At 44.2% G+C, this 23,206-nt stretch overlaps 3 protein-coding genes across 3 annotated transcripts; 1 reads left to right on the forward strand and 2 right to left on the reverse strand.

Moving 5' to 3' along the window:
* Positions 1-18,268: 18,268 nt before the first annotated feature.
* BT62DRAFT_1012048 (uncharacterized protein) lies at positions 18,269-19,377 on the forward strand (the record flags this gene model as incomplete). The annotated part of the gene is made up of 4 exons (XM_043177869.1): positions 18,269-18,311; positions 18,355-18,455; positions 18,509-18,569; positions 19,037-19,377. The coding sequence occupies 4 exons, from the start codon at positions 18,269-18,271 to the stop codon at positions 19,375-19,377; spliced, it is 546 nt and encodes a 181-aa protein (XP_043034511.1).
* A 607-nt stretch (positions 19,378-19,984) lies between these two features.
* BT62DRAFT_989060 (Aldo/keto reductase) lies at positions 19,985-21,738 on the reverse strand. The gene is made up of 6 exons (XM_043190136.1): positions 21,570-21,738; positions 21,420-21,520; positions 21,284-21,365; positions 20,659-21,235; positions 20,432-20,607; positions 19,985-20,385 (listed from the first exon to the last, which is right to left on the reverse strand). Exons 1-6 carry the CDS (start codon positions 21,693-21,695, stop codon positions 20,302-20,304), a joined length of 1,146 nt encoding a protein of 381 aa, XP_043034512.1. The 5' UTR covers positions 21,696-21,738; the 3' UTR covers positions 19,985-20,301.
* A 26-nt stretch (positions 21,739-21,764) lies between these two features.
* BT62DRAFT_937451 (uncharacterized protein) lies at positions 21,765-22,573 on the reverse strand. The gene is made up of 4 exons (XM_043187323.1): positions 22,461-22,573; positions 22,174-22,404; positions 21,955-22,077; positions 21,765-21,899 (listed from the first exon to the last, which is right to left on the reverse strand). Exons 1-3 carry the CDS (start codon positions 22,563-22,565, stop codon positions 22,003-22,005), a joined length of 411 nt encoding a protein of 136 aa, XP_043034513.1. The 5' UTR covers positions 22,566-22,573; the 3' UTR covers positions 21,765-21,899; positions 21,955-22,002.
* Positions 22,574-23,206: the final 633 nt, after the last annotated feature.

The following is a 23,206-nucleotide window of genomic DNA, read 5'->3' on the forward strand; positions in this document are numbered from 1 at the left end:
TTGGGGGTCAGCTCGATGGCGTGGTCCCAGGGCTTTGGGCGTGGCAACTCGTCAAAGCTTTCTTTTTCGAAGAGGTCACAGAAGTCGCATGCCCACTCCGGTACGAGTTCCTCGAAGGTTTTCTCCTCCTTCCCCTCGTTGGCCCTGGCTGCCAGGTCATTGGCATGATGTATCGCACGAATGTGGATTTCCTCCTGCAGGTCGACTGCCAAAATGGTCTCCCCATCCTCCATCTCTTCATCCCATCTGTCTTCTGGATCTTCGTCTGGCAATTCATATGGAATCTTCCGACATCTGCACCAAGCGAAAGTAAGCCGTCCGGTCTTCCAATTGATGAGCGGATTATGTCGGATAAGCCAATCATGGCCAAGGAAAAGTTCCTTGGTCCCAAGGTCCGTTACGGCCAAGTCGATCCTCTCGGAATGATCCCCAATGGTTAGTCGGAGTTCAACGTATTCCATGATTGATCCGGCTTGGTTTTTTGTTCCGTCGGCATTGTATACCGGAATGGGTGCAGCGGTGGATCTGGTGGGCAGGTGGTGCTGTTGGACGAAAGTCCGGTTGATGGAGCTGCCGGTACATCCGCTGTCGATCAGGGCTGTTACCGAGTATTTTGACCGATTGGTCAAGGTCTCAATTTGGGCTTTGGTGGTTAAATCCTGGCCAGGGGTTTTGGTCCGTTGGACGAACTTTTGTGGTCCTTTTAGCTCGTCTAACCATTTCAAGGCCTGGCTCTGCTCAGCCTTTTGTAGTCTCTGAACGATGTCTATGGTGGCTTCTCCTGTTCTGGTCTGATGTATCCAGCTTTTCAATGCGGCTTTAGCTGCTTCCTCGCTTCCTGCTTCTTTGATGGTCCGCCAGGTCCACTCGGTTTCGAACGGTTTGAGCCAAGCTTTGGGGCTCTCTGCCCCTGTTCAGCCCATAGGCGTTTGAGTTTTTATTTTCGACTCTCTCGGGTGTGCATTACTAATTGTGGGTATATTCAAATGCGTTTTCGATACTACAGAGGCATTATGAGTCTGTACAATGGTTGAGTCCTGCACACCGTAAAGTCCTTTGGCCGATCCAGTGGAGTCGTTCACTGGTCGGCCCCCTCTTTTACCTCCTCGATCTTCGTTTCCTTTCCGAGCTCCTTGTCTTCCTTCTGAAGCTCGGCTATCTGTGCCCTGATGTCTTCGCGTGTTTGTTTCTTTTTCGGGCAATCCTTGGCCATGTGGCCTTTGAGCCCGCAATTGAAACACTTCCCTTCTTTCTTCATTTGGTCGATGTCCATAGGTTTGCCAGTCCCGGTATAAGTCGTTCCTGTTCCCGTCTTCTGGCTCCTGTAGCTGGGCGTCTGCGTGGGTCCCGATGATTTCCCGGCAGTTTGCCCTGGCTTGTTCGGGGTTGGCGGAGTTGGTTTCTTGGAATACTCCTGTAGAGTGGATGCCTCCACTTTCTGCCTTTGTCACTCCTTGTACATCTCGACGATCCTTTCCTTCCATTCGTCGTAGCCGACGGGCATCAGCATTTTGACGCCCATGGCCGAGATCATCGTGAGGTACGAGGAGGGGACCCCTCGCTTAAGCGCTTCTACCATTCTTCCATCGTTTGCTGTGTCGTCCCGGATTCCTGCGAGCTTGGCGAGTCTTTCCAGCTCATCGAAGTAGTCCGTCGCCGCCTTATCTCCCATCTTGTATTCCTTGATCTTCTGTTTATGTACTTCTTGTACTGCAGGATCAATGAATTTGTCATTTAGCATTCATTTGAACACTGGCCACGAGGGATATCGGTAGTGTTCCCTGCTGGTGGATCGGAAGTTCGGGGAGATCAGGATCCACCAAGTCTTGGCCTTGTCTTCTAGATAGGAGGTGGCGAATGCGACTTTATTCATGTCGGTCCCAATATATCTGATGTATACCTCGAAGTATTGTTCACAATCGATGAGGAAGCGATCGATGTCATCTGATACCCCTTTAAAGGGGCAGGGCTTTCAGAGGAGGTCGGGATGACATTGCAGGACATTGGCGTTGTGGGGCAGCACGCCCATCGGGTTGGGCCATTCATCGAACGGCGGTTGTCTCCATTCTGCTGGTGGCCCTGGGAATGAGTGTAACGATTGGTCGTCGGCAACCAGACTCCCTTTTGGAGCTTCGATGCGGACGATGACCCCATCTCGCACTGTAAACCCGAGGCGGACCGCCTCAGGGTTGTCTCGAACGGGCTCCTTTCCGCTCGATTCGGCTTGGTCGGGGGGTGGTTGTCCCCTGAGGAGCTGGCTTCCCTTGCCGGTCCAGGGGTTTCGGGTTTTGGTGGCCGAGAATGCCAGGCGGTTCCTTGACTGGAGGAGCCGAGAGGCCGTGCTTCGGGTTGAGAGGCTCTCATCGGCCCGTTGCCGAATTGAAGGGGCGACATAGACGGCTCGTCTTGGCAGGACAGGGGGGGTGCGCGGCATTGGTGCCGGTAGCTTTGGCTTGTTTAAGTTTTGGTATGGGGGTATCGGCGTGAGTGGGTCTTCTGGGTGCCACCAGCTATACTCTCCCCATGCGTATTCGGTCGCAGCGTACTGCAAGATTTTTTCTTTTTCAGTTTTTTCTGCGTACCGATATTCCAGTCCAAGAGATGTCGCTTGCCAGCACACGTCCCGCCATAAAAAGTTTCTCCCCTGCTCGTACAGCTCTTGATACTCCCTGTTCCTCGCCCTCTCCAGTTCCTCTCTCAATGCTTCTTCGTCTGTGTCCTCTCCTGCTTGTTCTAGTCATTGTTGGTATGGGTCATCACTGTCCTCGTCGTCCTCCTCGTCGCCCTCATCCCCGCTGTCCCCTTCCCCGAGGAGGGAACTGACGGGCAGGTCGTAAATGGACAGCACGACTGGACGAAGGGTCGTCGGAGACCCTTCCATTGACATGAGTACTGGGCCCGGCGGCCTCTCGGTCGTTGGTTCGGATGATGGAGGGACTTCGGAGCTGGCTATAGCGCATTCCTCCTCGCACTCTCGTCTCCTCCAGTTCTCGGCTATAGCTGCTGAAGTTTCGCTGAAACTCGGGATTGAGGAACTGTCGAGTGACCCTGCTGCCCAGGAATCGCTGGAGAGCCTGGTCGGAGATGTGGGCATTGTCGGGTACTCGGAGCCCGTAGGTTCCGAGTATGGAGTCGGCGTCTGAGGAGATGGTATCGGTGTGGGCGGGATATTCGAGGATGATGGGTCGGGGTTCTGCTGCCCTTCCTCATCTAATGGCCTCGTCCCAGCTGACGACGCTGGCGGGTCCTGTCCATGGGTCGTCTTCCAAGTCGGGCTCTCTGAAAGGAGATCCTTCCTCGGAGCGGGGTGCGTACTCTCTTGGGGAGGCTGACCCCATTCTTTCGATCTCCTCCCTTCTTCTTCGGGCTCTCCCTTGTCTGTCGTATTCTGCAGCTTCGTACTGCTCTCGGGCCTCTTCTCAGACGAAATCAGCGAGCTCTTCCTGGGTTCGCCTAATCTCCTCCTGCCGGGCTTGGTTCTGCTGCTGCTGCTGTACTGCCTCGTTGTAATCAAAGGGGACCATGAGGTCCCAATCTGGGAATATGCGGTGAATAATTCTGTCCCGGGCTGCCCTCCCTCACTCGCTGGCCATCCCGACCTCGGGCTCGCTGCCCACATGGAGATGTCGATAGGGGTCCCCGGCTGCGGAGATGGCAATCTCCGCGTTTGTGTAGTTGGGGTGGATGGTCCTTCCGTGTGGGTCCTCGACCCCCATCCTACTGATGGACCGGCTGGAGCCGGAGTTGGGCTCGGTGGGGGTCGCGGGGGGGTTCTGGGGGGAGTTATGGCTTTGGCGGGATCTCGTAGCCATCCGAGTGGCATCAAGGGAGTCCCGAGCACGGTTTCCAATCCCTGAGGGAATTGGGGAGGCGGGATGCTCGGGGGAACCTGCTGGAGTGATGTAGTTGGAGACCTCTGTGGGCTCCTGAGCGACGTTCGTCGTCCACGGGTTCCGGAATCCTGTGAGCACAGAGTGGTGGTCTCTGCCGTCTCGTCGAGGGGGGTACTGGGGTCCTTCTTCCTCATGAAGGCTCCTTGTATCCGAGTCATTATTCCGGGTTTCTGATAAGGGTCGCCCTTGCGGGAAGAAGGACATTCTGATGGAGGGGGGGATGTCATGGAAGGGAAGGTCGGGGGTTACGTTTCGTAGAATTCTTTGTACCTGCTGGAAGGCTTGGTAGTGCCTGACTATCCAAGCTGTTACTGATTGTCGTCCACAGCAAAGGGTGATGATGGCTAGAAGACCGAGTAATGTTCCGATGATAGAAGCTATCAACTCGAAGAAGTCGTGATTGAGGTCTGCGGTTGTTGCTGGCAGCATTCGGTTTCTCAGCACAATTGGGCTTGAGAAAGGGAAGGTGAAAGCTTCGAGCTAATTGTTAAGCCCAAGTGACACGTGACAAGACAACACGTGATAGACAGATGTCCCTTCGCACTTCGAGGGATCACCTGAATCCACTTATGATGTTATCGACTCGGTATGTCACAAGGCCATGAAGTGGCTTGAGAGTAGAATGGTATGAATATAAACTTTAGCTCAAAGCTGGGGTTCCCCAGCGAGAGCGCTACTCCTTATATACTGTGCTATCGTCCCTAATTATATCGCTACCTATTATGCGTGTCTGTGTCCATGGTGCCCGTTGTCCTTGAGCATCGTAACTGTACATAAAAGGGCGATTGTGTTTCTGATCTTTTGTTTTGTTGGGCGGCGGGTTATTGTGGCTATGCCTTCCCATGGTCTTGTGCTTTTCTGACTAAGCATAAATAGGGGAATAAAGGGCAAAAGAAGGAAAAATCATAACACACTTAGGCTTGACTAGCTGCACTCTTGGCAGGCTAGCAGTCCTCAAAACTGAAGAACTTGTATTCTGATGCTGAAACCCTTATAGTTTGGAACCCAAATTAATCCAAAACCCAAAATACAGTTAATATTCCAATCCAATCCTCTCTAAGTGACAAAGCAACTTAAATAAATCACTAAGTTAAAGCAGAACTCAAAATCTGTTGTCCCAAGGACTAGCTACAGTGGGCTAGAAGGCCTGAATGTGGGGGTGGGTCACTTGCTTGCTATTTCCCCCCCATTTCCTTCTTTTATACACCAACAACAGATACAGAATCTATAAATAAATCATTCAAAATAATATTTCTCCTGTTTAAAGTGGAATCATGCCATTATTCCAGAATGGTGGCACTCCTGGACTCCCCTAGGCTTTTCCAGACCTGCCTGGCCACCGCACAGCTTTATTTTAAGCCTACAGTGGCTGTGGGTACCTAACTCCTTTCTGTCTACTCAGAGTTTTAATCCTCTGAGTTATTTTTAGCAGCTTGATCGATCAGGCCCAGCCAGGCCTGGTCAACCAGTCTTATCTGCTCTATTCCTTTCAATTCTAAGTCTCTTAGGTCACCTGATACCTAGGAAATTTGAACTTAGGCATTTGAATCAAAACTCACAGTGCTAGCCACAGATCATTGGGTCTCTCTTCTTACTGCTTCTGGATGATGCTATCTCTACTCAATACTCCACAACTGGCTATGGTATTATGCCCCTAGCTGTCTTAGAATATACTTGTCTTAGTGGCATGTAGAATTGGCCCTATTTGAGATACTATTTCTAAGTCCAACTTGGACTTAGTATTTTTCTAGGTGTGGTGCAGAACTTTTCTAAGTTCAAACCTGACTTAGGATTTTTATCCTTAGGCCATGTTATTTTACAAAGTCCCTTTTAGACTTAGTATTAGTGACTAGCATGACTATCAGCTCAGAGCCTCAGCCATAGTCCTTTACTGGCTAATGATCCTCAGTTACTAGCATATTCTAGTGTATTATGCAGAATTTGCAAATTATAGAGCTGGACATGTTACCTGCATATTACCAGCCAGTCAGTTACTCCAGCTACTTTCATGGGATCCATTCAAATACTGCCTTCACTAATAATGACTCTGAGGTACTTAGTTTTGAGTACCTCAAATTCACACTTTCCAGCTTTGAGGAACAACTGGTGTTTTCTTATAAGGGCTAGTACTTGCTGTACTAGCTGTCAGTGTTCCTCCTTGGTCTTGGACATGATGAGAATGTTGTCCAAGTAAATTGTAATCTTTTCAGTGGCAATGAGGTTCTTGAATATTTTGTTCATCATCCATTGGAAGGTTGCTGGCAAGTTCATTAGTCCAAAGAACATAACTATAGGCTCAAACAGTCCTTGGTTTGTACAGAAAGCAGCCTTCCATTTATCACCTTCTTTGATGCATACATTATTGTAGCCCCATTGGATGTCCAGCTTGGTGTAGTAGTGGGCACTGTAGAGCTTATCCATCAATTCAGAGATTAGCAGAAGTGGATAATGATTTTTGATTGTCATCTTGTTGAGCTTTCAGTAATCTTGCACTGGTTGTAGCTTGCCATCCTTCTTTTTGACAAAAAAGAAGGGCAAGGCCATCAGAGACTTTGATGGCTGGATGCATCCACTGGACAAGTTTTCATCGAGGAACTTGTTGAGCTCTTGCTGCTCATTGTTACCAAGGGGGTACATTTTGCAGTCCAGATTAGCATTGGCATTAGGAATCAGTTCAATCATATGATCCCATAGTTTCAGGGCTGGTAGCTCATCAAAGATTTTCTTCTTGAATAGGTTGCAGTAGTCCTGTGCCCATTCAGGTATCAGCTCCTTGAATATCTTCTCCTCCTTTCCTGCATTGACTTTCACTGCCAAGTCACTGGTGTGGTGCATGGTGTGAATGTGCATCACCTTTTGCAGGTCCATGGTGAGAATTGTCTTGCCATCCTCCATCTCTTCATCCCATTGGTCTTCTGGGTCTTTGTCAGGTAACTCAAATAGGATCTTCTGGCATTGGCATCTTGTGAACATGATTTGACTGGTCTTCCAGTTGATTAGCAGATTGTGGCAAATCAGCCAGTCATAACCAAGGAAGATTTTCTTGGTTCCAAAATTGGTAATAGCTAGGTTGATCCTTTTGGAGTGGTCACTGATTGTGAGTCTAAGTTTCACAAACTCGATAATTCAACCAGCCTGGTTCTTGGTATCACCTGCATTATATATGGAGATAGATGCTGCAGTGGCTCAGATTGGGAGATCATGCTTGGTGATAAAAGCATGATTGATTGAGCTGCCAATGCAACTGCTGTTGATCAGAGTGGTTACTGCATATGTACTTTGAGATGTAAGCATCTCAATCTGAGCCTTGGCCAGGAGATCCCATCCTGGGGTTTTGGATTGCCAGATGAATTTCTGTGGTCCTCAAAGTTCATTGAGCCATTCCAGGGCTCAGCAATGTTTGGCCTTTCTCATTCCTTCTATCATTTCATTGACTACTTCTTCAGCTTGGATCTTATGGACCCAGTTTCTAAGCACAGCCTTTGCTGCTGCTTCATTCTTCACATCCTTGATTGCTTGCCAAGTCCACTCAGTGTTGAATGGCTTTAGCCAGTTAATGGGGCCCTCTGCCTCTGTTCAGCCCATAGGCAGTTGAGTTCATTCCTTAGGCAATTTTTGAGTTTGAGTAGTAATGTCAGGTATATTCAAATGCATGCATAATTTAGACATAGGTAGTACTACAGAGGTGGAATCAGTCTGTCCAGCACCTGTTTGTGACACACCACTCTTTGTTTTGGCTGAGTCAGCAGAATCACTCACTGCTTGGCCTGTTCTTTTACTTCCTCAACCTTTGTCTCTGGCCCAAGGCCCTCCTCTTCTTTCTGTAGCTCAGCAATTAGCATCCATAAGTCTTCTTGGGTGTGCTTTTTCTTCTTCTGTGGGCAGTCTCATGCCATGTGGCCTTTCTGGCCACAGTTAAAGCACTTACCTTCCTTCTTGAGCTGATCTACATCCATAGGCTTACTCATTCTGGTAAATGTTGTGCCCATACTGGTTTTCTTCTTGCTATAGGAGGAAGTTGGGGCTGAGCTGCTGGGCTTGGCAGACATGGTCAGCTTAGGAGAGATGGACTTTGTGCCCTGTCCCTGATGCTTCTGTCACTGTCATTCCCTATACATGATAATGATACATTTCTTCCATGCATCATAATCCTTGGGAATGTTCTGTGTGAGATCCAAGATGATCTTTAGATAGGAGGGTGATACTCCCATCTTCATGTATTCAATCATGCAGCCTGTGTCTGCAATGTCATCTCTGACTTTGGCAAGTTTGCTGAATCACTCTAGTTTGTCAAAGTACTTGGTGGCTGGTTTATCAGCCATCTTATACTCCTTCATCTTCTGTTTGTGCACTTCTTGCACAGCTGAGTCAGTAAATTTGTCAATGATTATTTGTTTGAGCACCAGCTATAAGGGCATCTGATGATGCTGTCATGTGATTGACCAGAATATGGGAGTGAGAAGCACCCACCATGTTTTTGCCTTGTCTTCCATGTGTATCATAGCAAATGTCACCTTGTACATGTTGAGGAGAAAGTATGAGGCAAATACTTGAAAGTACTGGTCACAGTCAGTGAGAAATTGATTGATGTCCTTGGATGCTCCTTTGAAGGAGCAGGGTTCATGAACAAGAACTTGTTTGCAGTTTAGGATGGTTGTGTCTGCTGCAAGTGCAGTCATGGGATTCAGGATCCCACTAAATGGCAGGATGTTCCAGGACATTGGGAGTCTGAGGAAGGAGTAGAGTGACTCATCATCCACCATGAGGCTTCCCAGTGGCAGTACCTTCTTGCATACTGTGTGCCCATTTTGGATAGTGAACCCTAATTCAAGTGCTTCAGGATCATCTTCTTTGGGTGAGGGTGCTGCAGGAGCCTTCCTGCTTCCACTGCCTTCAGCTTCATCAGGCAGTAGTTGTCTGATGAATGGTCAATGCATTGGTTGAGCCCATAGGTTATGGTAGGGATCTCTGAGCTGAGGTTGGCTCTGTGTAAGCTGAGATGCCACACTGCAGACAGTGGAGATGGTGAATATGTACCTGGAAGATGTCATTCAGATTGATGGTGCTGTATAGATGGCCTGGCTGGATGCTATGCTCAGCATCTATGATATCAGCTTGATGTTGAATCTGGACTTATATGCCAGTAGTGGTGTTAGTTGGTGTCTTAAATATTTTTTATTGTAAATAGAAATGGCTCATTCAGTGGCCACATATTGAATAATATCTGTGTGCTTGACACAGTCAGCAGCAATATACCTTAGCTCTAAGGGCAACACCAACCAGATGCTGTCCTTTCAGATTGTGGCTGCCCCTTCATGGTACAGCCATAAAAACTCTCCTTGGTGCTCCTCCTGTATCTTTCTGGCCAATTCTTCTTCTGTTGGACATGCTGTGAATATGTTTTCCTACTCAGAGAAGAGATCCTCCTCCCCATCATCCTCCTTGGCCTCAGTTTCCTCAATGAGAGAACTGTCATTGAGCAGGTCATAGACCTCCAGGACATCCTCATTGTTGGATGCTGGGTCCAGTGTTATGAGGTCTGGGGCAAGGAGAAGGCTCTTGCCTTCTTGACTGCTCCTCAAGTTCCTCAGCTCTGGCTGCTTCTGCCACCACTGCACTGCAATATCAGCAGAAGTTTCAGTAGAATCAGAGTTGAAGGAAGAGGGACATGATGCATCTGTCCAAGACCTGCTTGAGGTCTCTGATAGAGTCAATGTGCTCCTCATGTCCCCTGTAACTAAGTAAGTCTCTATCTCAGCCTGGAATCTCATCAGTTTCAACAATCAAATTGGTCCCATAGGATAATGGGTGGTCATCATCAAGGTCAAGCAATGCTCATCAGTGGACATCATCTACATAGACAATGCCCTCAGGGGTCTCTGCCTATGGGTCATACTCAGAGTTGGCAGGAGTGGTAGGTTCCTGAAAAGGCAGAAGAGAGTCAATGAGGGTTCAGTCAACAGTGGAGGTTTCAGGGCTCCCTGAACCCCTTCTTCAATCTGCCCTGTCTTGTGCTCAGAGATAGCATTTAAAGAGGGCATTCTCCTGAGCAGTCTCATACTCGATACATGCCTGCTCCTAGAGGTGCTCAGCAAGGGAGTTGATATATCAAATTTCATCCTCTGCAGGGAGAACCAGGTCAACTGGGTCAGTTGGTTATGGTATGCCTGGTGGCATTCATATGTGTGCAGCTCTGCAAGCTGTGTGGTGCTCCAGGTGGTCTGCTTCTCTGGTGGCCATTCACTAGTATCATTTCTCCTCTTCATTATCATAGGTGAAGTATGGGTCATTGGTCCTGATGACCCCTGTTCTATTCCTCTTGCTGTTGGTAATTTGGTTCCCAATGTAGAGCTCAGCAGAAAGGCTCTCTCTGCTGCCTGTTTGTGTTGCATATAGGGATCCATGGTTGTCATTAGATGAGGGACTTCCACTCTCTCAAGCCACTCTAGGAGTATCAAGAGAGTCTCTGGCATAGCATCTAATGCTAGGCTCAGAGGATGCAGTTGAGAGGGTGGCCCTTATTATATGAATGCCACTGGAGACATCTGCTCACTTGACCCATGAGATGGACATGTCAGGCCTTGGTCTTTGAAACTCTGTAGCCTAAGGGTTGCTATCATCTCTGATAATTGCTGTCAGAGGTCAGGGTGGGTATCAGTGCTCTTCTTCTTCTCTAGGATATTCTGGAGGCATGTTTCCAGGGTCAGCTTTGGGTATAGTTCCTTTCATGGGATGGAAGGACTGTCTGATAGAGGGAGGGATGTCATAGAGAGGGAGATCAGGGGTTACATTTTGTAGAATATGTCAGATGTACTGAAATTGTTGATATTAGTGGATAGCCCAGGTGGTGATTGATTGGCATCCTCAGCACAGCTGAATGATCACCAATAATCCTAACAATATTCTGATAATGGAAGCAAGGAGTTTAAAGAACTCATGGTTGAAGTTAGGGTCTGATGGGTTGATAGATGGCATTCAGTTTTCTCCACACTATAGTGTATGAGGAAAGGGAAGATAAAGCTTTAAGCTAATTGTTAGACTCAAGCTGCATATGATCTGAAACATATGATGAACTAGTGTGCCTTTGTGTTTGAGACTTCCATTAGAGTTCACTATTGTGCTTGATTGACCAAATGCTTCAAGGCCTTTAGGAGATAGCTCAAGAGTAGAATGAGAGTGAATAAACTTTAGCTTGAAGCTGGGGTTATACCAGTGAGAGCTATCCTACTTATATACATATCATGGTACTACTATAAATGTTCATACTTATTATGTCTGTGCTAGCTATTATGCTCATTGTCCTTAAGCATCACTGCTGTCTATAATAGTATTGTTGTGCATTATTGGGCAATGCTGTTGCATTGAAAGACAATGACTGACTGGGCTTGTTGTGATGACTAAGCCAGTCCCACAGTCTTAAGCACTGGTTTAGGTGCCCTGACTAAGCATAAATAGGAGTTAATAGAAAAGAAAAAGAAAACATCATAACAAAGCATGGCAACTGTAATACATATGTGAATAATAACTGTAGAATTCAGGATGGAGTCTCAAGCTTTGAAGATACTATAATAGGGTTGCATTAGTAAGTATCACAGTAGAGTATTTAAATACCACATTATATGATTAAAATACAAGTTTCCAACCCCCACAGTTGCAGTGTATTAGACACAGAAAGCCTTACACCCTAGCTCTGGGTTTGTGTTTGTAACTTTGGATGAGAAAATAGACTAATTATTGATATCATCAAGAGAGATTTGAGAACTATGTGAGACATAGAAGCTCACAAGGGACTTGAGTCTGATTTGATAAGATGTTTTAGACTGTGCTCTAAGCTGAGAATAAGAGAGTAGTGTCTGAAGGGCATTATCTTGAGTTTTTGAGGTATTTGTGACATGCAGCACTACAGGTGGCAGAGGTTCAAACCCTTTGGCCTTTCAGATGGGGTTATATGTGTTTTGTGTCTCTGGATTGCATAGGTTTGAATCCTGTGGGTCTACAATCAGTTTGGAAACTTGTGTTCAGAGATCTGAGCTCTTTGGCACTTGTGGATGTGTTTGTAATTAGTTTCTGCTAAGCTTTGAATTATGTATTGTGTGTGTTGGAGATTTTGATTTGATTTGAGCTGTGCTTGGGACCTTTTGAGAGCTTTGTGGGAGCATTTTGATGTATTGTATTAAGCTGCAGTACCCTTTGCCTTGAGGCCCAGCAACACCTGTTGCCACCTCTTGTTTTGATAGAATGAAAAGCCTTGAGACTTAGAGAAACCTAGGACAGTTGTATGCACACTATTGCCATTCATGTGAAGTGGATTCATTGAGGAAGACAATTATATTTGCTGTTGCTACTTTTATCACATTATAATCCTCCCATGAACTAAGAGTATTGTGTGTGTGTTGATGTGAGTGTGATCAATGAATAGTGCTCTGCTGTATCTGTTTTCACCTTGCACATGCACAAAACCTCATCACCAGATATAATGCTGAGTCTTGTTTTATCACAAGCTAGCTGTAACAGCCTTTGCACACATAGTAGACTTGAATACACTTCATGTATATTTTGCAAAATTACATATGTGAACATACTGAGAGCATATCAATGTGAGATGAGACTTTTGACAAAGAGAGTAGCTCTGACTAGGGAAGGTGCTGGTTTCCTCATTGATGTGACCTTGAGACTCATTCTAGGAGGCACTGAGAGTTGTGCCTGAGACTGGAATGAACTAGCCACACAAAGAAAATGAGAATTGAGTGAAAACATGATCAAGCACAGGATAAATAACATATAAAGTAATCTTTACCCTTTTGAAGGTTGAATCCATTGGAGTCTATAGAGATAAACAGTATCAAGTAAATATATGAGAGAGCAAGAACACAATTGACTCACAGGGACAGAGGCCTCTCTCACATTGGCATTTCTGAGTAATAGGAGCTCCATAAAAATAAAAATCTGATATGAGAGAAAGACATAGAGCCAGAAATAGACATTAAAAGAACCACAGAGGCCATCTTTTTAGGAGAAGGCATGAAAGCTTTGAAGGACATGAGATGGTGGCTGAAAAACATGAAATAGCATGTGACTTACAAGGCTTCTTAGAGATCTGGAACATTCTGATAAGTGTCAGGCACAGGATTCTAGAACTGGAAAGATACAGTATTAAACAAAAGAAAAAGGAAGTTGAAGAGTAAAAGTCACCAGGAGGAGCCTGCCTCAGATACTACAGCTTTAAAAAGTAAAAAGATAGGGACAATAATGATTAGTGTAGCTGGGGCCAGAATGACATATAAAGGGAGCAGAAGTCTATGAGAAAGAGAGAACAAACTACCATCCTCATAATTACTCTTGCCAGATAAGAGGAGTGAGAGATTGTATTTCATCTAGAGATTGAGCTTATGAGAAAGAGACCAGAGAGGCAGAAGGTAAGAAGGCATACCAAGCAGCTGTCATACTCCATCTTAATAACCACCCAAGACTTTTACTTATTGTTCTGAAAGCAAAAAAGAATACATTGGATAATCTTTGCCAGCTCCAGTCAGAAAGAGACTCTGTAATCAGAGTTATACAAATGATAATAGTTGAAGCCTGCATAATAGACCAGCTGTGAAGAGAGAAAAATGCATAAGTAAAGCACCAGAGAATGAAAAAATGGTGGTGCATTAAGTAAAGATTAGCCTTGTTGATAGTGTTCATGAGGTGCTGATGTGGCATAATATCAGCCACAGAAGAGTTGAAATAAGCAGCAGTAAACATGCATATGCCAATGAGATTGATTATGAGGTCTTCAATAGAAATGAGATGCATAGAAATAAAGATGGTCATAATGAGAGGGACAAGACAGATAGAAAGAGAAATAAGAAGAGAAAAAGTGGGAGAAAAAGAAAGAAAGAAAACAGAGGAAGATAACAGGCAACTGAGTTTTCAAGAGTGTGATAATTGGTTTGACATTATGATATCATGTAAGCTCAAAAATTGGTCCAATGTAAGCAAAAAAGTGCTTCAGCATTACTCATGCATGTTTATAATAAAAATAGAGTATTTTCATGATAATAAGAGTCTATGTAGACACACAGAAGTCTACTGGAGGGACTACAGAAGATTCAGATCTTAGTGAGAGAGGTATGACATGCTCTCAATGTGTTCATGCATGGAATTTTGTGAAATCTGAGAATATATTAATTGTATTTGACTCTATATGTGTCTAAGAAATGCTACAACTAGTGCATGATGAAACAAGACTCAGCATTATATCTTGCCTGAGTGATGATTGGTGAAGTGTATGAGTTAGTAGCAGAGTGATACCAGTAAGATCTCACTACATATGAAGTCTCAGCACTTGGCACTGAATGCACTGATATCATCACAGAGATGTGCACTAAAAATAGAAAGAACATGATCAAAACTATGGTCAGGACTAAAATCAGAACTTTGTATCACTATCACAGTGACTGATGATGCATAGACATATGCCAGATAAAAAGACATGCTCTAGACCAGAGACATGATGCACAAGATAAACCTAAATATTTGGACAATCAGCCAAAAGATATAAGAATAAGTTGGAGTGTTTGTCATAAGAGATAAATCTGGCAGTCTGAAACAGATATCATGCATGGTGTAATTACTCCAAAGAGATAAGAAAGACAAAGAGACATGCAAGTAAACAGACTAGCCAAGTTAGCCAATGTCAAGTCACTTGAAAACAGTAGACCTGATTCTGAGTTAGAGCAGAACACATGCATTAAACTGCACACAAGTGAAAATGACTATTGTGAGACTCTAAGTAGGAGTTTCACATGCAAAAAATACTATATTAGATTGTATTAAAGTGTGCTGTTGTAGAATAGTTAAATACTGCACTGTAAAAGTAGTATACAAGTTTCAGACACTCACTGTTATATAGACTATCACAATTATGCTCATAATACTTGTATATGATGTTCTTTTAGCCACTACTTTTCTGTCATAGCTTAAAAGGCTGATACTATATCAAGTGTCTGTAAAATGGTTTTCACCTGGTTATCACCTTAAATAAGATGTTTGACAAATAATAAACAACTTCAGTCATTAATTGTTTATATATATTTGTATCAGCATCTTGGAAAGGCTTCCATAGAGTCAACAGAGATGTAACTGCCTAAGATTGAGCAGACTTTTAATAATCCCTATTAAGATAGAAATAGCAATAATAAAAATTAAATTTGTCTTATCTGTTGCAGATATTGTCTCTGGGATTATAATATGTTATATTATAAAAATAAATATATGTAAATACTGAGTATTGATGTAACCAGTGTATAACTAGAGTGTATAAGTCTTATATTCCATAGGATGGCCTCTCTCCTACTTAAGATAGAGAGTGGATGATCAGAAGACTCTTGATCAAGAATTATCATCATATGAGGTTTGGCATCTTGTTACCTCAAATCTGGATCAAGGGATTTTGCTCATCAAGATGATGAGAGAAAGAAATAATTATTCCTGCATCTTTATTGGTCAGGAGAAATATCTTCTAATCTTGAGACATCTCAGTTTTTCTGAATCTGAACACTGAATCTGATGGCTGATGATGGTTTGAATCATAGAGTTGGAGTCAGTGTGAGATGGAGGCTGTCAACACACATGTAAAAGTATCTCCTTCTTAGCATTCTTGCTCTCAAGAGCACAGATTTTGATAGTCAGTGAGAGAGCATATAGAACAATTTTTTTTTCTGGCTGTGAGAATTTTGCAACTCAAACTTGAATGTGCACCATCCTTGCTTTTATCTATAAAACCTTACCTCTACCATTCATCATATCATCCATCACTGCATACCATGTCTCTGCCACCCCTGAGCCATTGAAGAGGTGATTGCATACACAAGCTAGAAACTGACACAGCATAGAACTATACACTGATTACACTTACATCAACACACACAGACAACACTCTAAGTTCATTGGAGAATTCTGATGTGATAGGAATAGCTGGAGCTAATACAATCATGTCATCAACAATATACAATACACAAGTAGCAATAGCATATATATACAATCAAGATCTCTCTAAGTCTCAAAGCTTTTGTGTAACAAGAGAAGCAATGGATGTTGCTGGGCCTCAAGGCATTGTAACACAACACACTACTTCAAAACACTTTCACAAAACTCTTAATAAGTCCCAAGCAATGCTCAGACCAAACTCAAAGACCTTAACACATACAACCCATGACTTAAATCTTCACACTTTAAGCAGAAACACTTCACAAATATGTCCACAAGAGCCACAGAGTTTAAAACTATGTGCTCAAGCTTCTAAAATAATTGTAGACTCACAGGGTTTGAATCTATGTGATCTAGAGAAACACAAGACACAATAAAATGCCATCCACAGATCCAAAGGGTTTGAACCTCTGCCACCTGTAGTGCCTCATGTCACAAATACCTCAAAAGAGTGTCCTCAAAACACTTTTCTCTTATTCTCAGGCCAGATTGCAAGTCAAAACCATCTATTAAATCAGACTAGATTCCTGCATTAGCTTTGGATACCTCATGTGATACTCAAATCACTTGGAAATAATATCAATACAGGTCTATTCTCTCACCCAAAGTTACAACCTAAATCCAGAGGCTGGGGCACAAATATGTCATGTATTTACACTTGCATTCCACACAGTGATGGTCATGATTTTCTCATGATTTTCTGATTCTAGTTGAAATACATTCTCTTTGTAACTGTTAGAGATTAAGCCTCAACTTGGATATTCTTTAATATTTAGTTTTGTTTCTTGACTTAGCAAGTGTATCTCATTCCCTTCTACTACTCTGCATGATTTAGTAATACTCAAACCCCTCACCATCCTTAGAATCCACCAGAATACTAGTCTAATATTTCATTCATTATCAGGCAGCTTTCTGATGCACTTCATATTTTCCATCACCATCTAACTGTTCTTCACACATGATGACAGATTGGGTATCTTGATTATAACCAGATTTAGAGTACCAGTGAAGGATTCTCTAGTAATGATTGATCTGCATCAAAAACAATAGCTGGGCCAGCAAAAACTACACTTACTAAATAGATCCTAGATACCATTACTTGGAATCATTCTCCTGGAAGAGGTAGCACTTGTTTATTCATGGATATGGGTAACAACTGTTCAAGATCTATATGGAGGTTCATCCCCATTCATAATGTAGGTCATCAGTACTATTCTACAGTCTCTTGACAGTATGCACATATATTTCTGTCTACTTTTCCATAGCACCTACCTAAAGGCCAACCTACTTATGGAGTATGTTTCATAATCTCTGTATTTTGCACCACATGAACTTTTTCTCAGGTCCTCACTGCTATTCATAATTTCAGGTGTATCTTTGACTGTGAGACTGAACAACAAAATATACATGGCTCATAATCCCTGTGTTCATGAGGATATTGGCTGAGCATACAAGGAAAATGAAACATCACCTCTGACCTCTCTGCAGTGGGGATCCTTGCCCTATTTCTGGAAAGCAAAAAAAATGCTATAGCTTCTCATATTAGAGGGTGACCCATACAGTTGTTTCTTTGGTATGCCTCATGATATCATCCATAACTAGTAACAGATAATTAGGAGCCACTTAATCTTATGGGTTTTGCTTTGTATTCCTATCAATGTCCTCATTGGGCTCACACTGACATATTTCCCTAGGACTTGCAATCAGCTGCATTAAAAAAAAATAGAGAAGGAAAATTTTGAAATCATTGGGTGTTGAGAACAGAAGAATGCCAAATTCCACATCTTAATCATGGTGAATGGACCCTGAAATTATGGTGCATGCTTGCGGTAATAAATAAGCAGCCAGATCAAGAGTCCTACACAGATGCCATGATGGGAGCACAGTAGAAGACAAGAAATGAGAAATGCAAAATTCCTCAATGAAGTCCTCATCCCTCAAACCTAGCCATCAGAGAGCTTGTCTTGAAACCTCAAAGTTCTCAGTGAGAGCAGTGCATTTCAATGATGATCTGTATTTTTTGTGGATGAATCATGCCCAGATAGATTTGGGAATGGACAGCAACCTCAGTTTAGCTCCTGGTCCAGATTCTCTCAGTGGAAAATTTTGACAACAGTCTCCACAGGTTTGCCTTCAAAGTTGGATGTGACATTGGGCATGAGTGAGGAAAAGAAGGATGGGATGATGGCGGAAGAACTTGCTATGTGACGAAAAATCCATCAGCATCATCCACAACAAATTTTCTTTTTCCTTCCATGCAGTGTGCTAGTCTTTTTCTTGCCAGTCTTTATTCTTAAAACTTTGATCCCCATGTATCGCTCCACACCTTCATTTTCGGGCCGGTTTTTTTCATCCATCATCAGGCAAACTTGATGAAATACTGTGAACATCATCCTGTGTCGATGATCTCTTTATCCGCACCCCGAAATAACGTCCTGATTGTATGTGTATTTTCCTTGATGCCTCAGTGCTAATTCTGGTGGTCTAGACTGTCTTCTTCTTAACCCGCATCGGTCGGTCCTCTCCTCTTCTCTCGAAAACACAGCAGCACAGTGGTACCTTCGATTCATTCCCAGTAAACAAATAACGGTATGTAGCACCTCAGGTTTCTATGTCTGTTAACTCACCTATTGTTTCCATAGAACGACGCGATTAACTTGCGCCTGCTCATATTCATATGGCGACCACTTACTGGAACCCTCGGTTCGACTGGATAATATCAAACCTAACCGGAAATATTCAGTGATTAGTACTTTCCTTCCCTGATGCGTACATAACCTGAATATTTTCCAGACATACGTCGACTTGTGTGGGAAAACCGGCGCTACAATTATGAGCTGAAATATTATAGGCCTGGAACAATTAAGGAGACGAACATTTGAGTGCTGCGGTGACTTGCTGTGGAGGAATTGCAATAACTTATTGGATATCCCCGCTCATGCCTTACCATCGTCGCTCGAAGGTTGAACTTTGAACTGTTATGTTCATCATACAGAAACAAGACGACTGTATTTCAAGGAAATACAGATTTAACAGAGAGAAGTAGGAAGTTGCTGTTGCAGTATCGAGTGTTCATCGGAATGAAAATAGTTCCTGGGGCCAAACCTATCCTCAGTTTAGCCATGGATGTTTAAATTACGCCTGAACCATTAACAATGTAAGCCTTCAAGCCTGGTTCCACAGACATTACGAGACGGATACTCGGCATTTATACCAACGGAAGAACGAACCTGTCGTCCTTCTCTGGATATGCCTTGCTCTATCTTGCAAGCGTGCCATTTTCCGAAAACCTATAGATCACTCCGAGTGCTGGCCCACTTTTGAATTCTCAAACCAGTCTTTGGAGATCCACAAGCTTCTGAATAATGTTCGCGGGGGTCTTCCGAAGCTAACGAATCACTCATCAACCGCGGACCCTCATAGCGCACCACCTACTACAACATTCGAAGTTAATCCTGACTTACGCATAGTGAAGATACATCGCGGTTTCCATGTAGTCCTTGGTTCGTGAAATCCTTGCCCTGTTCCGTAAGAAGACCACAGGTCGCCGCCGACAGTGATTCTTGACTTGTATCTCACAATTCTTCACTCAGGCCACCACTTGCGGACATTCACAAGCTTCCACACACACACTCTTTTGGCATTGCATGCGGCGACGTCTTGTATTGTTTTTAAAAGGACTACAACACTTCCGAGGATCATACAGAGACTTGTTTCAAAGTATCGCGACACCGAACTTGGAGACCGGCCACTTGGATCCTGCAAGCCAAAAATCCTGTCCCACCAACTCGCTTGAAAATGTCTGTGACTTGTTCATGACTGTCGGAGTCTTTCTAAGCTTATGATCTCCCATGCTCTGATTAGGAGTCACATATTGGATGTCCTACCTCTGGTCCCGGCGCTCACGGGCTAAGGTTCCAATTGTTTCATTGGGAGAATCAGGAGAACGAAGAGGATGTGTTTCCGCATCATTTTTCAACAAATGACGGACGTCAATGATGTCGGAACACAGTTAGTCCAATCTCCGAGAGTTGTCCTTCGCAATCGTCCCCCGAAACAACAGGATGAATCGGATTTTGATCACCGTTAAATGTATTGATGAGACATTTGTTGATTTGGTTTCCTCATGCACGCAGACGCTATTAATGAAGGTGGAGGTTAAAGCAGATGCCGCGACAAAACATTTCAGTCCTGGAAGAAAGTATGGATATATCCTAGAACAAATTGTGCTGTGGGACTTGTTCCTGTAATAACCATCGAGCATGCGTATAGTTTCAGTTATTCACTTCTTTATACAGCATGTCCTCCACCACAAATGATACTCCATAAAAATACAAGAATACCAGGATTTCTTCAACAGAAATGAGAAGAAATATGAGTCGACATTTCGCATAGGAACAGCAGTTTAATCCGATCTCCTTCAACGCTCAAATGCTCAAGGTAGAATAGGTTGCAGCTTTGGTAGCTTCGCCATCTTGGCTGCAGCTTGCAACATCCTACCATGGGTTGTTCCATCGCCCTGGAATACGTCAGAGAGATTAAACCTCATCATAAAAAAAACGCACAATCATCGACGATGGAAATCCAGGATCAAATGGTACCATGCTCTCGAGATATTCTATTTGTTTCTCCGTCAACCTAACGCCCAGTGCTTGAATATTCGCTTTGAGGTGCTCGACCTTTCTGCCTCCAATGATCGGAAACACATACGGGGCCTTGTGCATAACATACGCGATAGCGACTAGCATAAACAACAGTGAGAGAATCGCTGCAATATAATAACGAAACGCACCAGCAGTGATATTTCCCTGAGCACCAACCTCACTAGCAACGACCTCAAGCGCTTTAGAGACCTTCACCTCTACCTCGGTCCTCTCCCAGTTCGGACGAGTTATCGTCCTCCCTTTCTCTCCAGTCTCCCTTCGTCTCTGCTCCTCCTCATCCGTCCTGAATCTCCCAGATGAGAGTACATCCCACGGAGCGAGCGCCATCCCAAATTCCCTCGCCATGGGTATAACGTCCCGCTCAAATGACCTATCCATTACATTCCACCGACCTTGGTATATAACGAACGGAGTCTTCCCATGATCGACTGCATACTGGTTACCCTGAGCTACGACCCATGCGGGTGCGTCGGATATGCCAAGATATAGGACTTTGCGGAGCGCGACAAGATGGTGGAGGTTATCCATTACTTCGCGAACAGACGTCTCCCAGTCCCACCAGTGCAGGTAGAGTATGTCAATATAGTCCGTACGGAGCTTCTTGAGGCTCGCCTCGACGCTGAGGTATAGGGATTTGGAGCTGTTCCCAATATAATTGACTTTTTGGGAAATTGAATCGTCGCCGCGTTTGTAGTTCGACGTGTACTGTGATTTATAAGGACGAGGTTCATGCTAGACAGCGAATGGAAACACCTTCGTTGCTATGACGAGCTGGTCCCGGATACTTCGCTTCTCGGCCCATTCCCCGATGAATTCTTCAGAAGAGCCATCTTGACTGGCGGCATTATCATGAGCGGAAGGATAGAAAGCACAAAATACATCAACGTACTAGCCATTAGCCGTATCGATAAAATTTCCACCCATATCAAAGTACGCATCCAGCAGCTTGAAACTGGACTCCTTGTTCATCGAACCCATCCCCAGTTCTTCCTATCGCACCCGTGAGACCAAAACCAGTATTTCACAACAGGAAGTGTACCCATTTATCGCCAACGCTCATCGCACCAAGCGTGATAGGGGATACCCTCACGCCAGCTTGGGCCGAGAGTACGCGATAGACACCCAAATTCGTCGGGGGGTCGCTGGCAGGTTTGTGGAGAGACATTTTGTATTCTCTTGCTGGGAGGCGGCAACTTCTTAAGCCCACGATTTCCTTGCTTATTCAAAATCTCGTCATGTTTATCACTAATCATCGGCTCTCAACGTTCCCACAGAAACCACCCATGACCAGACGCTTATTCATCTGTAGTGTCGGCCCGAATTTAAGTCTGCTTCTGTTCGCTACTTTGATGTAAGGTCATGATGTATCCTGCCGAGTGTTATGAGCCATCCCAGACAAGGCGTTGCAATTACGGGCTACATACATCATCCCAATCCTGTCCAGCATTAAAATAAAATGAAATGACCTTCTGCTAATACGGTCCTGGCGAGCTCGCGGGAACTGGCCTAGAAATATTGATCAAATTGATCAAGAATGACATCGCATGCTATTGAATGAGCATAAAATTAGATCAACAGTCCAATGATTCTCGCAGCACCAAATTTCCATGCAAATCAATCCAACAGCATAATGCGTGACTCACAGGTCTAAACCAGAGATGAAGAGATTGTTCAAACAAATGTGACTTGACTGATCCGGGGTTTAGCAAATCGAAGAGTAAAATCAAAGCAAAGAGGCTAGCGCTGTGAGCCAAGACAGCAAAGGCTGGTCCTTCTGCTCTGAAGAGAACAGTCCTATAGGACGATATGGATATACAGCATCGTGAAGGAGGTCCACTGTCTGAGAGCGACCTCGAATATACACTGCTCCGCATCTATCATGACAGAATGTCAGGCAGGGAAAGAATATCTTAGAGTTGGTATTACTGACTGATCTGCAATCATCCTTGGACAGGACTCTAGTAAAATTTCTCCAAATTGCCAAACGATAATGTTTTACGTCGTTATAAAGCACAGGTCTCAACATTAGAAGCATCTTGGTAGATCAAAAAGGGTATTGTGGAGAATTTTCAATTTAGACCTTGTTCGGGCCTGGTTGCAAGTCTGACAGAATGTGGACCGGTGCACACAAATTGCGGAGTTAATCGGCATGGAATACAAGACCGGTACGCTCCGGTTATACACCGGTTATATCAATACCTGGTATTTACATATATTTGTTCTTACTATATAAGATACTATAACCCCGGAGACAATGTCTGTGACAGATAAGGCAAATCGTATTATGAGTCGAGGGAGACATTCGATGGCCGCTGGCAAGCATAGTGAAGGACTCGCTCGGAAATGATATAGCCGAGTCTTTTCAAGCCCAGGTGGATGCATTAAAGGTGTAGATGGAGGCATAAGTACTGCTCATTGAAACGATGTAGTGCTAGCATGTTATTTCTGTGCCAGATATGATGTAACCAGTCATCGGATCTCAACTGAATCTTTCTTGATACTAGAATTATCGAAATGGCTCATGAATATCGCGCCTCTGATAGCCCAGACATCCGCATTGAGATGGTCGCGCCTTGGTCCGTAATCGGCCTGGAGATCAATAGTCAACCAACTCTGAGGTTTTAATAATACGAGTAGCGAAGCAAATGCAGTTGTCCTCTTCATAGAAACAATCAC

Source organism: Guyanagaster necrorhizus, assembly GCF_019112545.1.
Source record: "Guyanagaster necrorhizus MCA 3950 unplaced genomic scaffold BT62scaffold_42, whole genome shotgun sequence".
In the NCBI taxonomy this organism is placed as follows: domain Eukaryota; kingdom Fungi; phylum Basidiomycota; class Agaricomycetes; order Agaricales; family Physalacriaceae; genus Guyanagaster; species Guyanagaster necrorhizus.

Bases quoted from the DNA above. Each gene is read 5' to 3' on its own strand.
- BT62DRAFT_937451 (XM_043187323.1), bottom strand. From the start codon at position 22,565: ATGCTTCTAATGTTGAGACCTGTGCTTTATAACGACGTAAAACATTAT. The intron at 22,405-22,460 runs GTCAGTAATACC...CTGTCATGATAG, and splicing joins CCAAGGATGATTGCAGATCA to ATGCGGAGCAGTGTATATTC. The intron at 22,078-22,173 runs GTGAGTCACGCA...CTCATTCAATAG, and splicing joins TTCATCTCTGGTTTAGACCT to CATGCGATGTCATTCTTGAT.
- BT62DRAFT_989060 (XM_043190136.1), bottom strand. From the start codon at position 21,695: ATGTCTCTCCACAAACCTGCCAGCGACCCCCCGACGAATTTGGGTGTC. The intron at 20,608-20,658 runs GTGCGTTTCGTT...TGTTTATGCTAG, and splicing joins TCAGGGAAATATCACTGCTG to TCGCTATCGCGTATGTTATG. The intron at 20,386-20,431 runs GTGCGTTTTTTT...GACGTATTCCAG, and splicing joins GATTTCCATCGTCGATGATT to GGCGATGGAACAACCCATGG.